The 20,740-nt window shown below is 40.4% G+C and overlaps 1 protein-coding gene across 3 annotated transcripts in view; it reads left to right on the top strand.

Moving 5' to 3' along the window:
* Positions 1-20,740, top strand: part of PRKCZ (protein kinase C zeta) — a 42,362-nt gene that overhangs the window by 17,436 nt on the left and 4,186 nt on the right. For all 3 annotated transcript variants that reach the window (XM_054647914.2, XM_077190106.1, XM_054647912.2), the window contains 12 exons: positions 2,674-2,759; positions 5,148-5,279; positions 6,506-6,587; positions 6,881-6,933; positions 8,922-9,110; positions 11,467-11,564; positions 14,647-14,733; positions 15,190-15,325; positions 15,790-15,877; positions 16,935-17,054; positions 17,747-17,826; positions 18,352-18,441. In XM_054647914.2, the coding sequence (XP_054503889.1) occupies positions 2,674-2,759; positions 5,148-5,279; positions 6,506-6,587; positions 6,881-6,933; positions 8,922-9,110; positions 11,467-11,564; positions 14,647-14,733; positions 15,190-15,325; positions 15,790-15,877; positions 16,935-17,054; positions 17,747-17,826; positions 18,352-18,441 (1,241 nt within the window). The remainder of the gene's footprint in view (positions 1-2,673; positions 2,760-5,147; positions 5,280-6,505; positions 6,588-6,880; positions 6,934-8,921; positions 9,111-11,466; positions 11,565-14,646; positions 14,734-15,189; positions 15,326-15,789; positions 15,878-16,934; positions 17,055-17,746; positions 17,827-18,351; positions 18,442-20,740) is intronic.

Below are 20,740 nucleotides of genomic sequence, written 5' to 3'. Positions count from 1 at the left end.
AGTTAACTGATGTGTGCTGTGAAATAAATTAAAAAATAGCCCTTTTCAATAAGCTCAGTAATTAAATAGTCAGACTTTTGTGCTGGCATTCCTCCTTCTAGGGAGCTGGGATCAATCCTGTAAGAACTTGGTTTTATTCTTGCTTCCCAGGAAGCACAGAATCCATTCCTTGTTTTATTCTGAAGTGTTCTAGAAACACATCCCTGAAAATGTTGTTTGGGTTCATTTTGCATTGTGAAGGGATGAGATGCAAAGTCAGATGAGAGCTTTGTTCACACAACACTGACAATAAATTGTTTCTTAACTCAAGGTATGCACTTACTGCCATTTTATGAATCTGATTCTTGTTCAAGGTGGCTGCTTTGATCTGGTAGAGCTCTAGCTGGGACTTGTAGCTGATAATGCTTCAAAATAACAATGATCTTGCAAACCTAAACTGCTTTTTCCAGCCTGGCATTATCCTTGGGGCAGTTTCTGGGAAGGATGTCCCTTCCATGAGGTTCCTGCCTGCTCCGTTTTCCAGGGGCTGAGGTCTCTGGCAGCACAGCCCTGTGGTGCTTCAGCCACTTGTCCCAGTTTTGGATCCTCAGTGAGCAAGAGGGTTTGGTTCTGTCATAGCAACTTAATCCCAATGTGTAGTAATAATAGAATGGCTGCTGTGAAGGTGTGTCTTGCAGGGTTGCTGGTTTCTCATTTTTTACCTTGGCCCTTTTGGAGTCAGGGAATGGGAAATAGGGATTGATTTCCCTCAGCCCCTGCACTGAACCATGGCAGTCCTGGGGATCACTTGTAGGGGTTCCCACTTTTTAAAGCTGGTCTATATTAAGCTCAGTTTTTGTTAGACTGTTGCCTCACAAGCAGATGATATAAACCCCTGCCTTTGATTTAATATTTATCATTAATTAGGGAGGTGACTTGCTCCTCTATTTACAGACTTCATCAGCACAAGCTGCTCGTTAACTTATCATTCACTTAATATTCCTCATGTCAGTGATAAGCTAATGTTCAGATCACAGATGTATTACATTGCCTCCATATGGTGCTTTGTCTAATGAATTAATGAACTCTTTTGGAAAAAAAATCCTCGTGGAGATTTTTCCTCTTGGTAAAAAGTCACCCTAGAAATGGTGGAAGGGTTTTCCATTGGTGTTTGTGTTTGAGCATATTTTAGTTAAAAACCTTGGAGTCGTTTTGCTAGGTTGTCATTTTAATTTTCTTTGCACTTGAGAAAAGTTTGCTTTAAAGTTGATATTTGGCAGGTTTGAAGAGTTGAGCTAAATGGCCATACCCAGTGTCCATCTCTGTTCCAGTGGCTGTCTCTTTGCCACTTTGGGTGTGCAGTCTTTAAGCTGCTTTGAGAGCTCCTTGGTTTTCTTTCTCCAAATTGTTAACAATTAGTTTAATAGTGCAGTATCTGTTTCAAATGCTTGCACAGTAAACATTTGCACATGCAAATAGAGTAGGTATGAATGTTTGGGGATTTGGCACTGTAGATATGTGGAATCACAGAAACTTCAGTGCTTCCTTTGGAAGGACAAAAATAGAGGATCTAAAATCAGACCCAGAATTGCAGCCAGTGTTCACACATTGCTGTCAGTAGCCTGTGAGTTTTGGCTTGCTCAATATAATGTTAAAATAATTTCTTGACAAAGAAACTTTTTACTACTTGCATTATCATTTGACACAGAAAATATCTGTGTTTTTCTATTTAAAAAGAGTCTTCATCTTTGATGAAGTGTGAATGTTTGAAACTTGAAAGTAACATTAAAGATGAAAATCTAAGATGCTTTTGCATTAATTCCTGAGGATTATAAATGTACAGTCTGCTTCATTCTGACAAAGTATCAATTCTGAATCAAGTCTGTCAGACTGATTTAGTCTGTACCTCACAGAACCCACCTGCACCAGCTGTGGGCAGCTGCTGACCCTGGTGCTGTGCAGGGCTTGGCTGTGTCACCCCTGCAGCTTTGAGCAGCTCTAAAAGGGACCCTTGGCACAACACTTCATATTAAATATCAAACTCTCTAATGAGCCATTCACATAGAAGCTGCTCATCTGCACTTAAACAGCCACAACAAAAGTAACTTGCAGTAGGTGCTGGGTTTGGCTTAAACAGATGAAATGTAACAAATCATTTGGAATATATTAAAAATAATCATAGACCTGCACTTGACCTGCCTGAACAAAAGAAATCTTTTCTGTCAAGGTAAAAATGAAGTCAAATGCTGTAAGCCTGCAGACTTGGAGCATGTTGAATGCTGCATGTGTGAGGTGCTGTCAGTAGCAAACACTCACACTGTCAGTACCAGCCATCCTCTGTGCCTGGCCATGGAAGCTGCCAGGGCAGAGCAGCAGCGCCATTTCCCCGAGGAGCTGCTCCTTTAACAGCTCTGTCCCTCTCACCTGAGGCAGAGCACGGAGCTGTAACGGGATTATGGTCATGTGAGGGAGACAGCCAGGGCTGGAGGGAAGGGAGAGGCAGCGGTGAAAGCACATCCTGCCCCAGCCGTCACTCACGGCCGCCTTAAAAAATCCAAATCCCCAGGGATTGTGGCTGTGCGTTGATGTTTAGGGAAGCAAGATTGTTCTGAGTCACAACTTGCTTCCCCTGCTGTGTGTGGTGCTGCTGGGCTGCCATGCTGCTGCTTTACACCTTTCTGCTTTCTTCCCTAGAATCCATCTACCGCCGGGGAGCCCGAAGATGGAGGAAGCTGTACCGAGTCAATGGGCATTTGTTTCAGGCCAAACGTTTTAACAGAGTGAGTACTGTTGCATGAAACGTTGGGCTTTGCTCATGTTCTGTGCTCATTGTTTGCCTCAGTCTGGGCTGTTTCTGTGTTGGAGTGTTGGAAAGAAAGGAAAAGCAGGATGCTCGTTGATGTGACATTTCGGGCTCTGCGGTGTTATTCGAGTCGGAACAAGCAGGCAAAACTTGGCAGTATTTGAATTTGAGTTAATACAGGATTGGTGGAAATTATTTCTTTTTAAAGTCTAAAATGCCGTGTTTGTGACTGTTTAAGCTGATACATCCTTGGAGCAGCTTCTCCTCTCTCCACTTCTGTGATTTTGGTTGCTTGTTAGCAAAATCTTTTACTTTCAGAACCCTTTGCCATCCATAAAAGTTACAGCTGCTGCTGTGAGCTTTAACTGTTTAGTATCTGGGGTACTACACAATCCAAGAATTTGAAAAAGATTTTTTATTGAGCTAAAATACAGCTGCATTTGGAGAGCCTGATTTAATCCACATAAGCAAGTGAATGTGGCTTTAAGGCTGAGACACCTCCTTCACTTATCCCATTACGCCTAAGCATTGCAGCATATATATAAATGTACTTGGGGGAATTCCACACAAAACTCAGTGCACTCAGAACAGGTAACTCTTTCATTCAGCAGGGACATTTTTTCTAATAATTGAAGTAAGAGTTTTTTTCTAAAATTTCCCACCCCAAAAATGCTCTGAAAGAAGAAGCCCCTTAAAACTCAGCATTTTATCACTAAATATGTTAAAAATATCATATATGAATTATCACATGGATTTGTATTAATGTATTACAGGAATAAAACAATTTTTAGTATGAAAGTATATTTTTAATGTTTATTTGCTACATAATAACAACATATTTCCTTTGAAACACTATGAATTCATAGTGTCACATTAATAATCCATAATGTTATAGATAGTGATGTTTTATTTTCAATGAGGTAAATAGTGACTCTACACAGAGATTTTGATACCTCATTAGGATGTCACAGTCCTAAACAAGACTGCTTTTATACCTGCATGCAAGTGACATTATACAGAGCCAGAACACAAATCACATCCAGCTGAAGTTAGTAAGCAGATTGACATAACCTGTAAAATGTGACATTAAAATTGATAAATTTATGAGAAATTATGGTCATGTCTGCATTACTGAATTCAATACCAAATTTCAATGTTGATGGAATTTTTAAGGCTGGAATATTGCCTTAAGGATTTTTTCCTGTTTCAAAGTAACCTTTTGCAAGTTTTTCAGATCATTCAGATAAATGAACTCATGCAAAAATTTGTGTTTTAATCTTGTTGAACATAACATAAAGGTCAATTCTCTGATATGGCTTTGACTGCATGTGAGAGGTATGAAAGGGTTACCTGAATTCCTGGTGGAATTTGGGACCTGCCCCTACTTCCAGGGCTTGACAGGTTTTATTTAGTCTTACTACTACTGCTGCAAAACCTATAAAAGGATACTGAAGGAAGTCTGGTGGGCCAGGAATTTTGGAAGAGGTGGCAATAGATGTCCCAGGCTTCCTCTCATCAGGCAGTTTTGGGGTTGTTTTTCTTTCCTCTGGGCAGTGCAGTTTGAGTTTCTCCTGATGGAGGAGGACTGGCTGCACAGATGAGGGGGATGGAATTAAGTCTTGTTTTCTACAGCTGCCAAAATACAACAATAATTTTATACTGATACTGGGTCTGGGTGACTCCTTGGTGTGCAAGGATCTCAGATTGTTGTTTGGTGCTTTGGGTAGAGTGGATAAAGTGACCATAGCAACATACACTGGAACAATGATTTAAAAACCTCTCCTGCTAAAGTCAGCACCAGGATGTCTGGCTTCTTCATTTGCCCTCATTTTGGTTTAACTCACGTGCTCTTTTCTTACATTTGTAAAAACACCACAGGTTTTTGATGCTCAGTGCAACACAGAAGCTTGATATCAGGCATGATTAATGGGTTTAATTATGCAAAGTTTCTACCACTGTTAAAATGTATAGGTGTAGATGTAGAACACTTTTTATACATTGTCTGCTTAACATTTTGTGCCTGTGTTCTCCAGCACAATCAGCTTGGGTGCTTCTTATCCATAATTGTGTAGTACAAACTTGTAGCAGTTTTGTTTGGGTGATCTCTGTCAAAACCTGAGATTCTAAATAGACTTATTCTCTAACAAATGATTTGCTAATGTCACACTGTAATGTGTTCCATATGCTCAAGTTATTTATGTAAAAAGAACCACATTTCGCTGAATTCTGGGTGTGAAGTGTAACCTTCAGCTATTATTATAATTCTGGACATTCTAAAATTATTCCTGAACATCTGGTAGGTGGCTGGGCTGGACTCCTGGCAGCAGGGATTGCCTGCACTGATGGTGAGCGTTGTGCCTTGCAGAGAGCGTACTGTGGCCAGTGCAGTGAAAGGATATGGGGCATCGCAAGGCAAGGCTACAAGTGCATCAACTGCAAGCTGCTGGTCCATAAACGCTGTCACATCCTTGTCCCACTGACCTGCAAAAGGCATATGGTGAGTGTGTGCTCTGGCCAGGGCTCAGGGTGCCTCTCTGGCCTCTGCTGCTCTTGGTAGATGCGTCCTGAATACTGAAATGTGGGCCTGGCTGTGGGTTTGTAACACCTGGGAGTGTTTGGGTTGCAGTTTCTGTGGAGGACAAGCCTTTGGATTGTGAGCAGACAAAGTGAGAAAGAAAGCTTGTGATGTGACTTGAGCGTGCTCAAGCTTGGATTTGACCTCTCCATTAGACACTGACAAGTTCAGAAGTTATTCCTTGTAGCCTGTGGGAAGGCTTTAAGAACTAAGGCACTATATATAATATATATTATATAGGTACTACTATATATAATATATATAGTGCCTTAGTTCTTCATTTCTGTATATGATATATTTCTACTATAGGACTAATAGTCTTGGTAGAAATCATGTATCAAACATTCCAGCCTGGATGTGCTAATATATTTCTATATATAATTTCTGCACTTCTCTTTTCAGAAGAGTTTATTGCTTTCCTGTTCCTGCCACCTCAGTTTCTCCAGTACTGTTCTCAGTGCTGGTGTCTTTCCTGGGCTTTAAACATCAAAATATTGAAACATCTGTGTATCTCAAATTTAGCCCTTTCTTGTATTCATCCCCAGTATTTCACTGGTGGTTGTGTCATATTTGTGACTTAAACCAGTAATTTTCTTTGCTGGTATTGAATGTGACTTGCCTTGACATTACCAATTCTTTGCCAATTACTTTCTTCATGCTGCTGTACTTCCTGGAATAGTCCTGCTTGTCTTGGGGATGAGCCCAGCGTCCAAATGCAATATAAAATATCTTTTACTGTGGTCTTCACTAATTTATGCATAATGAGCAGCAATTCATGTTTTTATTAAGCAGGAAAGGAATATGCCAATGCTCTAAATGGTGTAACATCATGCTGAAGTGTTTACTTGGTTGTAGTTCCATGTGAAACACTCAGAGGTCTTTGAGTAGAATAAAATGTTGAACTTTGCTGTAAAATCCCCCACTCTTATTTTTAGAAGGCACCAGCTGCAGCTGCAGGGAATGGCTAATGCAGCATTGAGGTTTTGGTAGGCTGGCTTTACCATGCATTACAAAATGTTAATATTAGGACATGATGACTCCAAAATCCAGTTTTCCTGGTGGGAGAGGGCAGGATCTCCTGGAGTTTGAGGCAGGGCAGTCCCAGGGCTGCATGCCCAGGGGTTTGTTTGTGTGCCTGTGTTTGGCAGGATTCGGTCATGCCTTCCCAGGAACCTCGCTTAGATGACAAAAACGATGAGGCTGATCTCCCTTCAGAGGACACTGATGGAAGTGAGTGCTTTCTTACTTTAGAACCCCTCTTGCCCTCATTTTTTCCTATTCCTGTTTACAAAGTGGAAAAATATGGTCAGCTGGTCAATATGGTCCAGTAATGTTTAAAGCAACCTGGTCAAAATATGGTCCAGCAATGTTTAAAGCAACCTGGTCAATAAAATTATCAATATGGTCCAGTGATGTTTAAAGCAACCTGGCCATGAGCTACTAAATATCTTTCAGTTTATTGATTTTTAAAACTACTTCAGTAAAGGTTTTTATAACTTTTATAACTTTGATTTCTTTTCCAGTTCCCTACATTCCTTCGAACCGAAAACATGACACCATTAAAGATGACTCTGAGGTATGTTCTTAAAATATTTTTGCAATTTGCATTTATGTACTCCAAATCACAGAATGAACTAGGTTGGAAAAGACCTTTGAGATCATCAGGTCCAACCTAATCATTCAATGTTTTATAAAATAGCTGATTATTTGTTCTGGGCTTTCTGCTGCCCTTTTCAAAAGTCTGGGTTTTGTTTTTTTTCTGAACATTGATGATTTTTTTTAAAGCATTTTTATTGGATTTTTTTCAGATTTCTTCTGTGTTAAGCTGTTGTCATTCCATTCATGATCCAAGATACCTTTTAGCATTTTTGTTTTCTCACTTCCATTTGTTGGAATAACAGTGATTTAGCAGAGGGTTTGACTTTTATGGCCCTTACAACAAACGGTGGCTTTGCCATTGCCTTGTCTGCTGTCCCTAATGGATGCTCACCCTTTGTCACCCTCAGGCTGTTCCTGTGGAACTTGGTTCAGTCTGGTGACCCATTAACCACCCAGCTCTCTGAGAGGGTTCATATAAATAATACCCAAACATTTCTACTCAGCTCCTGTGGAAACACAAGTAGAATAACCTACACTTCAACTCTTCTTTCAGGTCTTTTGTAGAGGCTCTGACTCCATCTCTGCACATCAACAATGTTATTCCTTTAGAGCAGTCTGAAAAATCTGAATATGCTTCAATTCTAAAGGGCTTAAAGACATTTCTTTTAAGAATGCTTCTGGCATGTTTAAAATAAATGGGATGCACTCTGCCCAGCACTGGGGTTGTTCTGCTGTTCCCCTCCGAGCAAGGCTGCACTTTTTCCTTTGCCTCCACTACAATCAATGCTTGTCACTCCCATTCCTTTCACACTTGAGTAGCTCCTCTCCTGGCTGACTGACTGCCTTATTTTCAGTCATGTAGCTGCAGATTTTTATCTCAAATTCAGAAATGGAAGGGTAGAAATTAAAAGCACATCAGAGAATTTTAATTGCTCACTTAGGCTGTGGTCAGTGCTCAGGTTTGTGTTGAAATTTGGGAGGTGCTGTTTGCTCAGCTGTCCTGCATGACACTGCTCTGATTGTCCCACCTTGCCTTTGAGCTGCTCTGAAATGATTTAAGGTATCCTACAGAAAGGAGTTGGTGTTCTGGGAGCTTTGTCTAGAATCTTTGAGCTTAGAGCAATCTCTTCTAATAGCAGTCAATCCTAGATCAAGATTCTTTATATAAACACTTTCCACAGTTCTGCAGAATGCTGATCTGTCTGCAAGTACAGTAGTGTGAGGTCAGATAAAAATAGGCCACAGAAGTGTGTCAAAGCCTTGGGTAGATTGGTAAAACCTGAAAGTCCAAGTACCTGCTGCATTCATCCAGTTCAGCTGCTCCATCTTCAGTCCCATGTTTTCACATCTCATTCCAGCAAATAGCCAAGGTGATAAAAATTCTCTTTCTTAAATAATGAATTTAAAAATAACATTCTTCATAGTGGAATATTTCCTGCAAATTCTCAGACTTGAGAAACTGAGAATTGCTTCTGTGTGTTCCCAGGAACCTGTTAGAAATCTTAATTTTCATTAAAATTATAGTGAGCTGAACACAGACAGATATATTCATTAGCCAGTTAGTGTTTCCTTATTAATCTTATTTTTAGATAGCCTTCATTAATTTGTGCTGCATCTGTCAGAATATGAATAATGCTCCTCACTTTGTACAAAGGATACAATGTGCATGGCCTGAGGCTCAGGAATTTGGTTAAACCTCATTTCTCAAGGCACTGCCTTCTGCTTTCTAGCAGGGAATATGAAAATGATTAGTTGGATGAACAACTGCCTTGGAAAAACCAGTAACTTTTAGTAAGAGCAAACCCAACATTTCTAAACAAATGTGTTCCAATCAGCATCCAGCCCTGGGTGCCAGTGCCAAGCAGAGTCAGCAAATTCTGTCCAGTGCTCAAAGATCTCTCAGCTCCAATAGTTACTTGCTATGGAGATGTCTTCAGTTTCTAGCATCTGTTTCTTTTTATACAGGATCTCAAACCAGTCATTGATGGAATGGATGGAATTAAGATTTCTCAGGGGCTTGGACTCCAGGACTTTGATTTAATCCGAGTTATTGGCCGTGGAAGTTACGCCAAAGTTCTTCTGGTTCGGTTGAAAAAGAATGATCAGATCTATGCTATGAAAGTGGTGAAAAAAGAGCTGGTCCATGATGATGAGGTAAAATCTGTGCTAATTGCATTCTTTTACATGCTATAAAAACTTACTATGCTTTAACAAAAACCATGCAGCTGAACAAGAAGCTCATGTTTCAGACCTCTCTGGCAGAGAAGTTTTTCTGACTTTTGAAGCACCAATCTGACAGAAATGTCCCTTATTTTAATAACAACCAACAATTACTAATAGTCCTGGTAGAAATCCTGTATTAAACAGTCCAACCTGGATGTGCTAATCTATAAGTGATGAGATAAATGGGGTGGATTTTGTGCATTTAATTTTGAAAGAAATGTGTTTTTAAATGTGTTTTCCAAGGCAAAAGCATTGTCTGTGTGTCAGTAAAGGAGCTGAAACTTTGTTCTTACACTCATGCTGGCAGAGCTTATGTGCAAGTGACTCAGTATTCTGAAATATTTCTTCCATGAGTTCAGAAATTATCCTACTGCCATTTGAGGTCCCTGTGGTTTTTGTCTGCCACAGAAATCTGCTGCATTTCTCCATTATTTTCAAAATCCTTTAGATTTTTTTTTTTAATACAAAATCTCAAATGCATGAGTTTAGGGGGAAAATTAAAAAGGGAAAGGCTTTGGTTTTTTTTTTTTATCTTTTTCCCCTCACACACTTTTTTGGAAGTAGGCTGTTTGTGCAAAAAGCATCAAACCCCTATTTTAAGTGCTCTTTATGTTGGTAGTTTCAGTCAGTTGCTCTGTCATCTCTGTCATTATTCCAGAGGCTGGGCTTAGTTCTCCTAAAATCCTTTGCCTCTTATTTATTTGATGTTTCCTTTTTGTGAAGCAAGATGTTGTATGGTTTATTTACAGGTTTCCTTTTTAACATGTGTTTTTCCAAGAAGGTGGCAGCCAAAGCCAAGTCCTGTTTAATGAGTTGTGCAGCTGTTTGAGAAGCAGAGGTAGATGAGAAAAGACTTGCTGGAATTGTGGCTCTCATAATTACATAGAAGATAGAGCTAATTGGTTTTTCTTTTCTCTAAGATAGGCTGCATAATGAAATTCTGGGAATTGATAGGAAATTCAGTGAATTCTGTGAGTGCATGAGATATTGCAAGTAATGGAAATTTCACCTTTGAAGTGTTCCACAAAGAAAGAAAATCAATTACACAGCAAGTACCAGCATGTTTAAATTAGCTGGTGCTTTCAGGGTATGGCTGCTGGTGGAGAGAAGGGAGATGGAGGGAAATCAAATATCTGGGCTTCTGTTCAGGTTTGCTAAGCTTAGTTTTGTTATAAAGCACTGGCACAATCCTAATGCCAAGTGCACTAATGAAGAGTTAATTTAAAGACTCTTAAAGAGAAACTCATTTAGTTAAACCGAGGAGAAGTGGACATTTTGGTGCTTTATTCAGAATTGGATTTTTGGCTCTGGATTTTGGTCTGGACTCAGGTTTACCCCTCCAAGGTGATGTGTCTTGACAAGGGTCCACACACAAAACCTCACAGCTTTATTTAATTTCATGGTGACAGTTCTTGGTTTCCTCTGAGACTTCAGTGTCAGCACCCATCCCTGACAGGAAAATCTCATTTCAGTTTTGTATTTGTCTCCAGATTGGCTGGGAAGCTGGGAGTATCTGTGGGCAAAGGAGAATTTTGAGAACAATTGCAATTCTGGTGTATTGGCAGTGTCCTGAGTGTTTGCAGGGTGATCAGTGCATTGCATGCAGGGTGAATGTCTGCTGCTAAACCCAGCTGTCTGGGATGTTTAAATTGTGTGTGGTTTTATGAAATAAAGCTCAAATGCTGTGTTATCACTGCTCTGAGTTTTGCAGCACTGTGCCAGTATCATGCAACCTGGTTTTATGATGTGGTTTTGCACTGGGTATTCAGAACTTCTTCCTGTTGAAGGATTAAAGATATCTGGGATGCTTTTAATGATTTTGGCTGGACCAACTGGGCAGGTTTTGGTAGTTTCATTGAATTAAATTTGAATTTCAGATGAGGAGATGAAGTTCAGTTCACTTGAACCTTTTAAACACTGGAGATTCACATTATTTGTGTTACTGGCATGAGCTGCTTCAGCAGCTTTGGGATCATTTATCTCAGAACTGAATTTATTCCATGCAGCACTGTGAGCAGTTTATCAAATATTGCAGATGTGCTTTATTAACAATGGCTTAGATTTTGTGCAGACCTTCCTTAAATGGTTAAACAACTTCTGAATGTACAACTGCATTGCAATGTTTTGTAATTTCCTCCAGATTCTAAGGGATCCTTGCCTTTCTGAAGGACAAGGTAACAATGCCAGTGTGTGTAAGGCAGCACTGGGACGTTCCCAGGTGTTTTTCTGGGAATACCCACAGTGGTCACCCAGCAGGATTTGTGACTGTCCAATCCCTCTGTTTCAGGATATTGACTGGGTACAGACAGAGAAACACGTGTTTGAGCAGGCATCCAGTAACCCATTCCTGGTTGGTTTGCACTCGTGCTTTCAAACAGCAAGTCGGTAAGAAAGATCTGAAATTCCTTTTTTCTTTTCTTTTTCTCTTGAGAATCTTGGTCATTGTGCTAAACTGCTTCCCCTAAAGCAAATGTAACCACTGCCAGCTAAACTGCTTCCCCTGAAGCAAATGTAACCACTGCCAGCACTCAGCCAGGAGTTTTTGGAAGGAAATATCAGCTTTGTCAGGGATTCAGTGCTGCAGCAAAGTCACTTCTAGGGGGTAGCTCAGAGTGGTGTTGTGGGTCAGAGCTGAAGGGAGAGGGGATGAGGAAGAGGAGGAGCTGTCCTGCCTCCTGAGCACAGCCCTGTGAAATGGGGAGCACAGAGCTTCCCAACACTTGACAGCAGCTGCTGCTGGGCAGGCCAGATCAGTTCTCAGCAGTTCCTGAAGAGCTGAGAGCTGGGCTGCCCAGTACAAACCTTTTAATAATAGTACAAACCCCTGCCTGCACAGTGCTGTTGGTACCTAGGAGGCTTAGAAGCCTCTAGAACATAGCAGAGCAGTGTGTGATTTTGAGAAACCCTTAACTCAGAAATGCTAATGCTTTGTCCCTGTGTGCACAATCCAAACTGGATTATTTGCTGCTTATTTTGCAATTGGAATATGAAGAAAACAAAAAATGTCATGTCCATGCCTGAGTATGTTCCTGGGGAACTGGGATGAGGTTTGGGATATTTTTTGTTTTCACAGGCACCTGCTTGCTGTTACACTTTTATAATGGCATATATGTCATAATCAGAAAATTGTCATTTATCCAACTCACTTGCAGTGTAGAGTGCAAAGTTTTAAAGTTTTCATGGATTATCCATTTATCCTTAGGAATAATCCCCTGTTTTTTGCAATGTGTATTGCCAAGTTTTAAAATACAGAGCCATGCACTGCACCTTCTCTTCAGTCCCCAAAATTTCACCTCCCTGATGGAGCAGAGGAAATCTCCAGCAGGGAAAGCAGAGGTGAAGGGGCTAAAGGAGCTGATCAGTGTTCTGAAGGTACATGGACCAAGGAGTGCTTGGAAGCAGGGAGAAAGAAATAAAGAATGAGCTCCAGAGGTCACTGAGTGAGGATTTGACCAAAACAAAATAAAGAAACATTTAGAGAAATAAATAAACAACTGAGAAACTGTTGGGGAAGGCTCTTCAGTTAAACCAACATTCCCCAATGCTTTCTCACCAAACACAAAGTAGAATTGGGCACCTGATGTAAAAATTCAAGTGGTCAGGCAGGGTGAGGGATTGAGAAGATTTCTTGTAACTACTGAAACCCAGGAAAAAGCTGAGCCAGCAGCAGGATCCTGTGCATTCCTCTTTGGCAGCTACACTGACAGAGCTGAGGAGCAGAAATAGGAAAAAAACCCCAAGCTGAACATAATCAAAGCTTTCTGTATTCCTGCTCTGTCTCTATGAGTATTCCTGCTTTTCCAGCCCAGCTGCTTCTTGCAGTGAAACTCTAATTTTTTGTTGGTAACTTCAGCCATTTGCCATGGATATAACCATAATGTCATGAATTCACAATTTGATTATAGCTGTAATGTTATAAAATCATAATTATGACCTCATTTACATCAAGCAGGAAAAGCACAAAACTGATTCCAAGTGAATAAATTCATCACCATCAGATTGTGTTAAGTGGCCCAAAGAAAATGAGTTGTAATAGAACAGATTGTGACAAGGGTACTGATGGGGGGAAAGCTGCAAAAAATGTTCTTGCTGTTGAATATAGTTTTAAATAAGTTTTTAACAGAAATGTGTAGCTAAATGTGAGGCTGATTGATGCTGTGTGTAGCTGCTTTGTAGCTGCATTGTTTCAGATACTGGTGATGCTATTCCATTATTGTCATAAAATCTATGCCCTGGACTTGCCAGAATTGCCAGAGAAGTGTTTTCCAACAGCTGAAACCTCCATCCTGCAAACCTGGTGGTGTTTCAGTAAATCCTTGTAATCCCAGCAAGGCCTGCCACTGCTGACCCTCCTGAACATGACTTGGCAAGGAACTTGCAATTTCAAGTTTGAATGGTGATAAAACATGGGGGACTTCTAAATAGGATGGGGAAGCTGGAAGCAAAGCACACCAGGAGTGCTGGAATGAAATACTCAAGGCATTGTTATGTGTTTTGTTTGCTGCTTATTTAATTTCAGTTTAGCATTTATCTTCTTGTGGGGAGGCCACTCAGAGCCCTGCCAGCTGGATTTTGTCCAGTAGATTTTCCTGGTTTAAGTTTTAACACTTTTTCAGTGTTTCAAATGAAGAATCCTTTTCTAAAGAACACTCAAATCACCAGCTAGAGTGATCTGAGAGGCTGGAGCATGTGTTCTCCAAAAGGAATGTTTTCCAGTGTGTGCATGTGTGGAAATGAGCTTTCAGCTCATGGAAAATGAGAATGTACAAGGAAATTCTGGGCCAGCCCAGCCTGCCCCAGCAGCTCTGCTCCATCCTGAGCTCTCTCTGACCTTGGCAGCACTGCCTGGATCATATTTTCCCAAGGCCAGAAGCTTTCCTGCAGACTGGAACAGAATCCTTCTATCTGCCCAGTTCCACCTGGATCTCTGGCCCTGCTTTGGAGCAGCCTGCTTCAAACATTGATTTTCCAGAGGAGCAAATGAGCCCAGAGCTTCCATCTGGTGCCTGTGTTGTGTACAGTGCCACACTTGTTTAATCCATATAATTGTATATTAACGTAATTATTAATGATAATTAATTTACATATACAGGTAAAGGTGGCAGCATTTAAATAAAGGGAGTGTTCCTATATAATATACATCAAATAAGTGCTCTTTTTTCCCTTCTTAAATAGCTTTGTATCTATAAGAAATCTGGAAGTCTGAATCAAGAGTGGAAGTGAAAATAGCTCGGATGGGAAGAATAAAAGCAGCTTTTCCCTAAATAAAGGGAGTGTTCCTACATAATATACATCAAAGAAGTGCTCTTTTTCCCCCTCTTAAATAGCTTTATAAGAAAATAGTCTTAAAGAGCATCCATAAGAAATCTAGCAGTCAGAATCAAGAGTGGAAGTGGAAATGGCTCAGAACAAAAGCAGCATTTCTGGAGAGTGCCTGGAATGCATGAGCTGTGCTCTGTGGTTGCAGGCTGTTCCTGGTGATCGAGTACGTGAACGGGGGGGACCTCATGTTCCACATGCAGCGCCAGAGGAAACTGCCCGAGGAGCACGCCAGGTACGTCCTGCCCCAGGCACTCTCTGCTTCTGCTCTGCTGCCTCATGCGCTTGGATTCTCCAGTCTGGGGTGTCCTGCCTGGGAAAAAATGTAAATTTTGTTGTTTTGAAGAACCTGAGTATTTTTAGAGAGCCAGCAGTTCAGCAGTATAGCAGTTATTCCAATTTACTCCTCCTTATTGCTTCGTATTTTGGCTTGCTATGTGGAATTTTCAGAAAAGAATCTGTGGAATAAAGAATAAATATTTTTTAATTAGTAGAATGAAAATACCACTTTTATATAAGGAATAGTCTTATAAGAAGTCAGTGTCCTTATCAATAAATGTACCTTGAGTTTTTCATGCTGCTGATACATAAAAGTTGGCTGTAAAATGATGTTTTAAGAATAGATATTTAAATTGCACCAGCTTTTTTACTATCTTAATGCTAATATGAACTTTCTCCTTTTTAATTTCAGGTTTTATGCTGCTGAAATTTGTATTGCTCTAAACTTCCTACATGAAAGAGGCATCATCTACAGAGATTTAAAACTGGACAATGTTCTCTTGGATGCAGAGGGTCATATCAAATTAACAGATTATGGCATGTGCAAGGTAGGATTTTCCTGACCTTTCTTCTGTCACTCTTAGAGAACACTAAGAAAATTCATTTTCATATTAACACTGGTGTTACTGACCCCAGGATTTGGTTGTGGAATTGGAATTTTATTCTGAAAAAACTTAACTGTTGAATAGAACCACATTTGGAACTGAATTGTTATAGAAGTTGTTTTCTTTCCTGAATATCTATTTGAAAAGCACTTCCAAATTGTTTAACTGATTTTTTAAAAATTTATCTGTAAGCAAAATATTATTACCTACATGTTGTGACTCAGTTTTAATCAGCTTTGCTGAGGAGGAGCTGTGGAGTCCTAGGCCATTTTGAGCACTATGAGTATTTATTTTGTGAAAGGAAGCTCTTTAAACTCCCTGAGTAACTTGGGGTTTTAAGTGTAATTAAAGGAAATACCCAGAAAAGGAGGTCAGGTTTTAATTTCTGAAATGATTTCTGCCTCTAGGAAGGTTTGGGCCCAGGTGACACTACAAGCACTTTCTGTGGGACACCAAATTACATTGCACCAGAGATCCTCAGAGGAGAAGAATATGGTAAGGCCTAACTACACAACCTATAGTTACAATAAATACAGCTCTAGCTTGGGTCAAATTAATTCTTTTGGTTCAATTAATTTTTTGACTTGCACATTTCTGTGTTAATATATAATAAAAGTTGAGTGCTTGTTGTACAGTTTAAATTTTTTCCTGAAATAAAGGGATTTTTTTCTCTTCCTATCACTCATTTCAGCTTCTTTTAAATCATACTTGGCCTGAAAAATATTTATTAAATGATACTATAGGAAAAGATTTAAACTGCAGCTTTGCTGCCTGCAGAATGTTCCCCTACATTTGTCATCCCAGCTGAGAAAGCTCAGACTCACCCAGGGATGTGTAAATCATGGCAGGGGTTCAGTATCTCCTGGGGTGACTTTAGGGTGTTCATAATCCCCAATTGTCTGTTTAGCCTGGAATAAGTTGAATGGGCATTTATGATGCCCATTTGCTGTTTAGCCCAGAAATCACTTTTCCACTTTTCTCCAAGGAAATATTTTCCTGAACTGGTTGAGGGAGGGGCCACTTAAATCTGTTTCTAGAGGAACCCCTGTCCCAGACATCTTTTATGGAAAATCTTTTTGATAGAATTTTTTCTTCTGAGAAGCTGAGAGGCCTCAGGAACAAAATGTAACCAATGGTTATCTGCTGCTGTGGGATGCCACAGGTGCAGCTGGGATTGGGCTCATGTGGATGTTTCTAATTAAGGGCCAATCACAGCCCAGCTGGCTCGGACTCTCTGAGAGTCACAAGATTTTATTAGCATTCTTTTCTATTCTTTTCAAGCCTTCTGATGAAATCCTTTCTTCTATTCTTTTAGTATAGTTTTAGTAGAATATATATATGATAAAATAATAAATCAGCCTTCTGAACCATGGAGTCAGATCCTCATCTCTTCCCTCATCCTGGGCCCCCTGTGACCAGCACCACAAACCCCTTTGGGGGTTCTCCCCCCCTTTGCCCTAAGCCAGCACACAGTGCTAAGCCAGGTTTGACCTGTGTGAGGGACGATGACATTCCAGGAGTGCTGGCTGAGCCATCCCTGTGTGCCCTGCAGGCTTCAGCGTGGACTGGTGGGCGCTGGGGGTGCTGATGTTCGAGATGATGGCGGGGAGGTCCCCGTTCGACATCATCACTGACAATCCCGACATGAACACTGAAGATTACCTCTTCCAAGGTACAGCCCTGGCTTTGGGGGTGCTTTTGGGTGGCTGCATCCCAAATGGGCAGGTTGGTGGCAGAGCTGGGGGTTCCTTTCCCACTGTTACCCCACGGTGCTCCCAGCTCCATAACGGGCCAAGCTTCTCTAAAGCAGTTCCTGCACTCCTGGAACAGAATCTGACATGTTCTGCTTGAAGGGCCTGATATCAAATCCATTTCTGTTTAAAATTCTGTTTACAATCACACTTTGCCCTGTACTGAGGAATGAAACTTTTATTCACACAACAAGTGATAGCAAAAGGTAATGAAGGTAACATGTCCCTGAGGAAATCCTGCAATGCCAATAGAACAATGCCTCTGTTCTGCTTTGCAGTTTTTTGAGAGAGGGGGAAAAAGACAACTGTTGGATTTGTATTTTGTTTATTTGTAGAAAAAACTCTTCATCAAAATTGGTACTTCTTGGTCAACACTTATGCTGATTTATGCCTGAATTCCTGTATGATTTTTGCATGATTTAAAAAAACTTTGTTTGCATGATTTAAAAAATTACTTTATCTTCCATTTTCTAACTGATAGCATACCAAAATAATACATTTTCTAACTGCATTTTCTAACTGATAGCATACCGAAATAATAAATGTTTGTATTGAATTCATGGTCAATGTCACAAGCCAAAACCCAATATTGCTGTTTTTAAACCTGTCACAGTTATTCTGGAGAAGCCAATCCGGATTCCAAGGTTTCTTTCTGTCAAGGCTTCCCATGTGTTAAAAGGATTTTTAAACAAGGTAAGTAACATTCTCTTATTTTTAGCATCTGAAAGCTGGAAGTCAGAGCTTCCTGTTGAAAGTGATACAGTTAAGAAGTTAATCTGCTTACTATTAAGAAAATTATAAACCTTGGAATACTCTGTTAAAAACCCCATTCAGTCTCAAAATTACTGAGGGAATTCCACAGCATAGGCTTGATGTTCAACTAGGTGCAGGCTTTTAAAAAAGAACTGCAGCTTTGTTTATAAACTCTTCTCTGTAATACTTATTTAATTAAGCTGATTGAAATCTGAAGAGCCATTATCATGAATGGAAAAAAGAAGGACATGAATTATTTGAAGAAGTTGTAGAAGATCATTTAAAAATTAAGTTTCAAATTTTATTTGAAATAAATAATCAAGCATTCTTTGCTAGCCACAGTGTGCTTATCCCAGCAGAGTTTGCACAGTCATGGCAATGCTGGAGTCATCTCTGTGGGCTTTTGGCAAACGTGGGCTGCAAGTGGCTTGCAGTGTGTAATTCCAGTGTCTGTGTTTTCCACAGGATCCCAAAGAAAGGCTTGGCTGCCAGCCCCAGACAGGATTTGCTGATATCAAGTCTCACACGTTTTTCCGCAGCATAGACTGGGACCTGGTAAAAATCCCTGCTTGTGTTTCTGGCTGTTCCAAAGGAATCATTCATTCATTTATTTGTTGTGTGCATAGGCTGGCATCTGGTAAAAATCCCTGCTTGTTTCTGGCTGTTCCAAAGGAGCCATTCATTCATTTCTTAGTTGTGTGCATATAAACAACCCTGCTGCAAACAGGCAAAATGAATTCTAGAAATCATTAGAAATCATTCTAGAAATCATCATAGTCAAAGTAGTTGTCCTAGTACACCAAAACCCAGCTGAATTTACCAATTCTGTGACTCCCAAAACAAGCAGGATTATTGGGGTGGGTGGCAGGGTTCAGTGACCTGAGGAGGAGGAGCAGGATCAGTTCCTTTGTTAGGGCTGTGGCAGGAGAGCAGTGGGGTTGTTTATAAAGGAACTCTGGATACAGTTTGCAGATTTTCTTTAGTACTGCTGAGGTGAGGGAGGTTTGTGGCTCATGGTGAAGAAGATGACTTGCATTTCAGTGGGTTTGCAAGCAAATATTGTATCAGAATTGGGTTTTTAAATCTTCTGCTGCTTGGTAATTGTGTTACCTTCTGTCTTCAGTGCAGAACCATCCCAGAAATGCCATTATAACAGTTATTGACACTGGTTTTTAAATCTTCTGCTACTTGGTAATTGTGTTACCTTCTGTCTCCAGTGCAGAAACCATCCCAGAAATGCCATAATACCATTTATTGACATTTGAGCATTAAAGCTGTAGAGTCTGGAGCACCTCCCTGGCAGCATTACATTTTTAATAGGTAGTTAACAATTGCAAAGTGTGTCTGTAGTATTTCCATAGTCTGGGAAGGCTGCAGGAAGTGTGGGAAGAGGCAGCACTAACATGAAAGAGCTCAGATGAGAGAAAGCTGCACAGTTGCATTCTCCCTTTGAAGCTGCTGCTCTGAATTTCATTGTAACATTCTTCAGAGAGCTCAGTGCAGAAGGAATTGGTGCTTTAAAACACCTGATGTTTACAAAATCCTCCCAGTAACGAGGGCTGTCCTTAATTTTGTCAGACATCCCTTGCTTGGAGTTCTCCCTTCAACCTTAGTGGGATTTCTTTTGGTTTGTTGTTGGGTTTTGGTGGGGTTTTTTTGTTTTTTAGTCTTTTTTTTTTGCTATCTTGTGGTGCCCCAGTGCAGCTCACCTGGAGCTGTGGAGCTCTATTTTGTTTATTTGTCAAAAAAACTCTTAATCAAAATTGGTATTTCTTATGCTGATTGAATTTTTACATTTTCTAACATATTTCTATGGCTGAAAGCTTTAATATTAAATCCCTATTTTTTAAAAAAAGGGAAGATTTAGGTGATCTGTTTTGTGATATGATTAGGACAGTTCTGCTCAGGAGGATCAACATCAGAGAAATTTGAAGTTAAATTTCTAATAAGTTTTGGCAAATGTACTCAGGAAAAAATGAGAAAATACTTGGAAAGCTTTTTTAGTTACTAGAATCTCTTATTCACCACCTGCATTTCAAAGAAAACATTTGGATTTAAAAGCTTTTCCAAATCTTTTCAAGTTGTAACAGAAGGAAAGGAGTCTATAAAACTTGTTCTGTGTGGAGCTTGAGCTAAATGGAAAAATAAATACAGGGCAAGAGAGCAGCCAGCCCAGAACATTTTTGCTGGTGTTGGTCATCCCAAGTGTGTGGCACAGCCCAGAGCACCTGAGGCTGCTGACTCTGCTGCAGGATGGCTCAGCAGCATCCAGGGCAGGTCTGTTCTGGATTGTTTGGGGATATTCAGCCTGTTCTTATCTCAGGGCCTGTTTCATGGTGTTTAACCATGACATGCTGGAGTAAGAGCTACAAAGCCACAGCTCCTGTTTGCAGTGAGGAGCTTTCTAGAGCTGCTTTTTCATTCATTTTCTCAAGTTAAAGGCTGCAGGTTCTCTCTCTGGCTGATTTAAGAGAGCATTTATGCTGTACTGAGTATAACAAAGGAGGGAGTCTGATGTTTAACCCCTGGTGCAATAATGCCTGGAGGTGAGTGTGTGGTACCAGCTCACAGGGACAGTCCTGCCACCCTGCTTCAGTTTTTAAATATTCCTTTTGCTGATTCCTTCACGTTGCCATTCTTGTTTGGGAGGAGCTGATTGTTTCTTCCTCATCAGTTTGATTTCATGGTGCTTTCCCAGACCTGATCATCCATGGGCTCTTGATGTATTAATGCCCCACCCTGGGACAGTTCCACAATTCCCTCCTATCTCCATCTGTACTTCCTGTGCTCTTGTGAGAAACCCAAAATCCAAGATTTTTCTGGGATTTATTCCCTGTTTTGTTTGCTCTGTACC

The sequence above is a fragment of the Agelaius phoeniceus genome, chromosome 24, assembly GCF_051311805.1.
Source record: "Agelaius phoeniceus isolate bAgePho1 chromosome 24, bAgePho1.hap1, whole genome shotgun sequence".
Lineage (NCBI taxonomy): Eukaryota > Metazoa > Chordata > Aves > Passeriformes > Icteridae > Agelaius > Agelaius phoeniceus.
The sequence above is the reverse complement of the archived record's forward strand: the minus strand, read 5'-3'. Positions and strand labels throughout refer to the sequence as shown.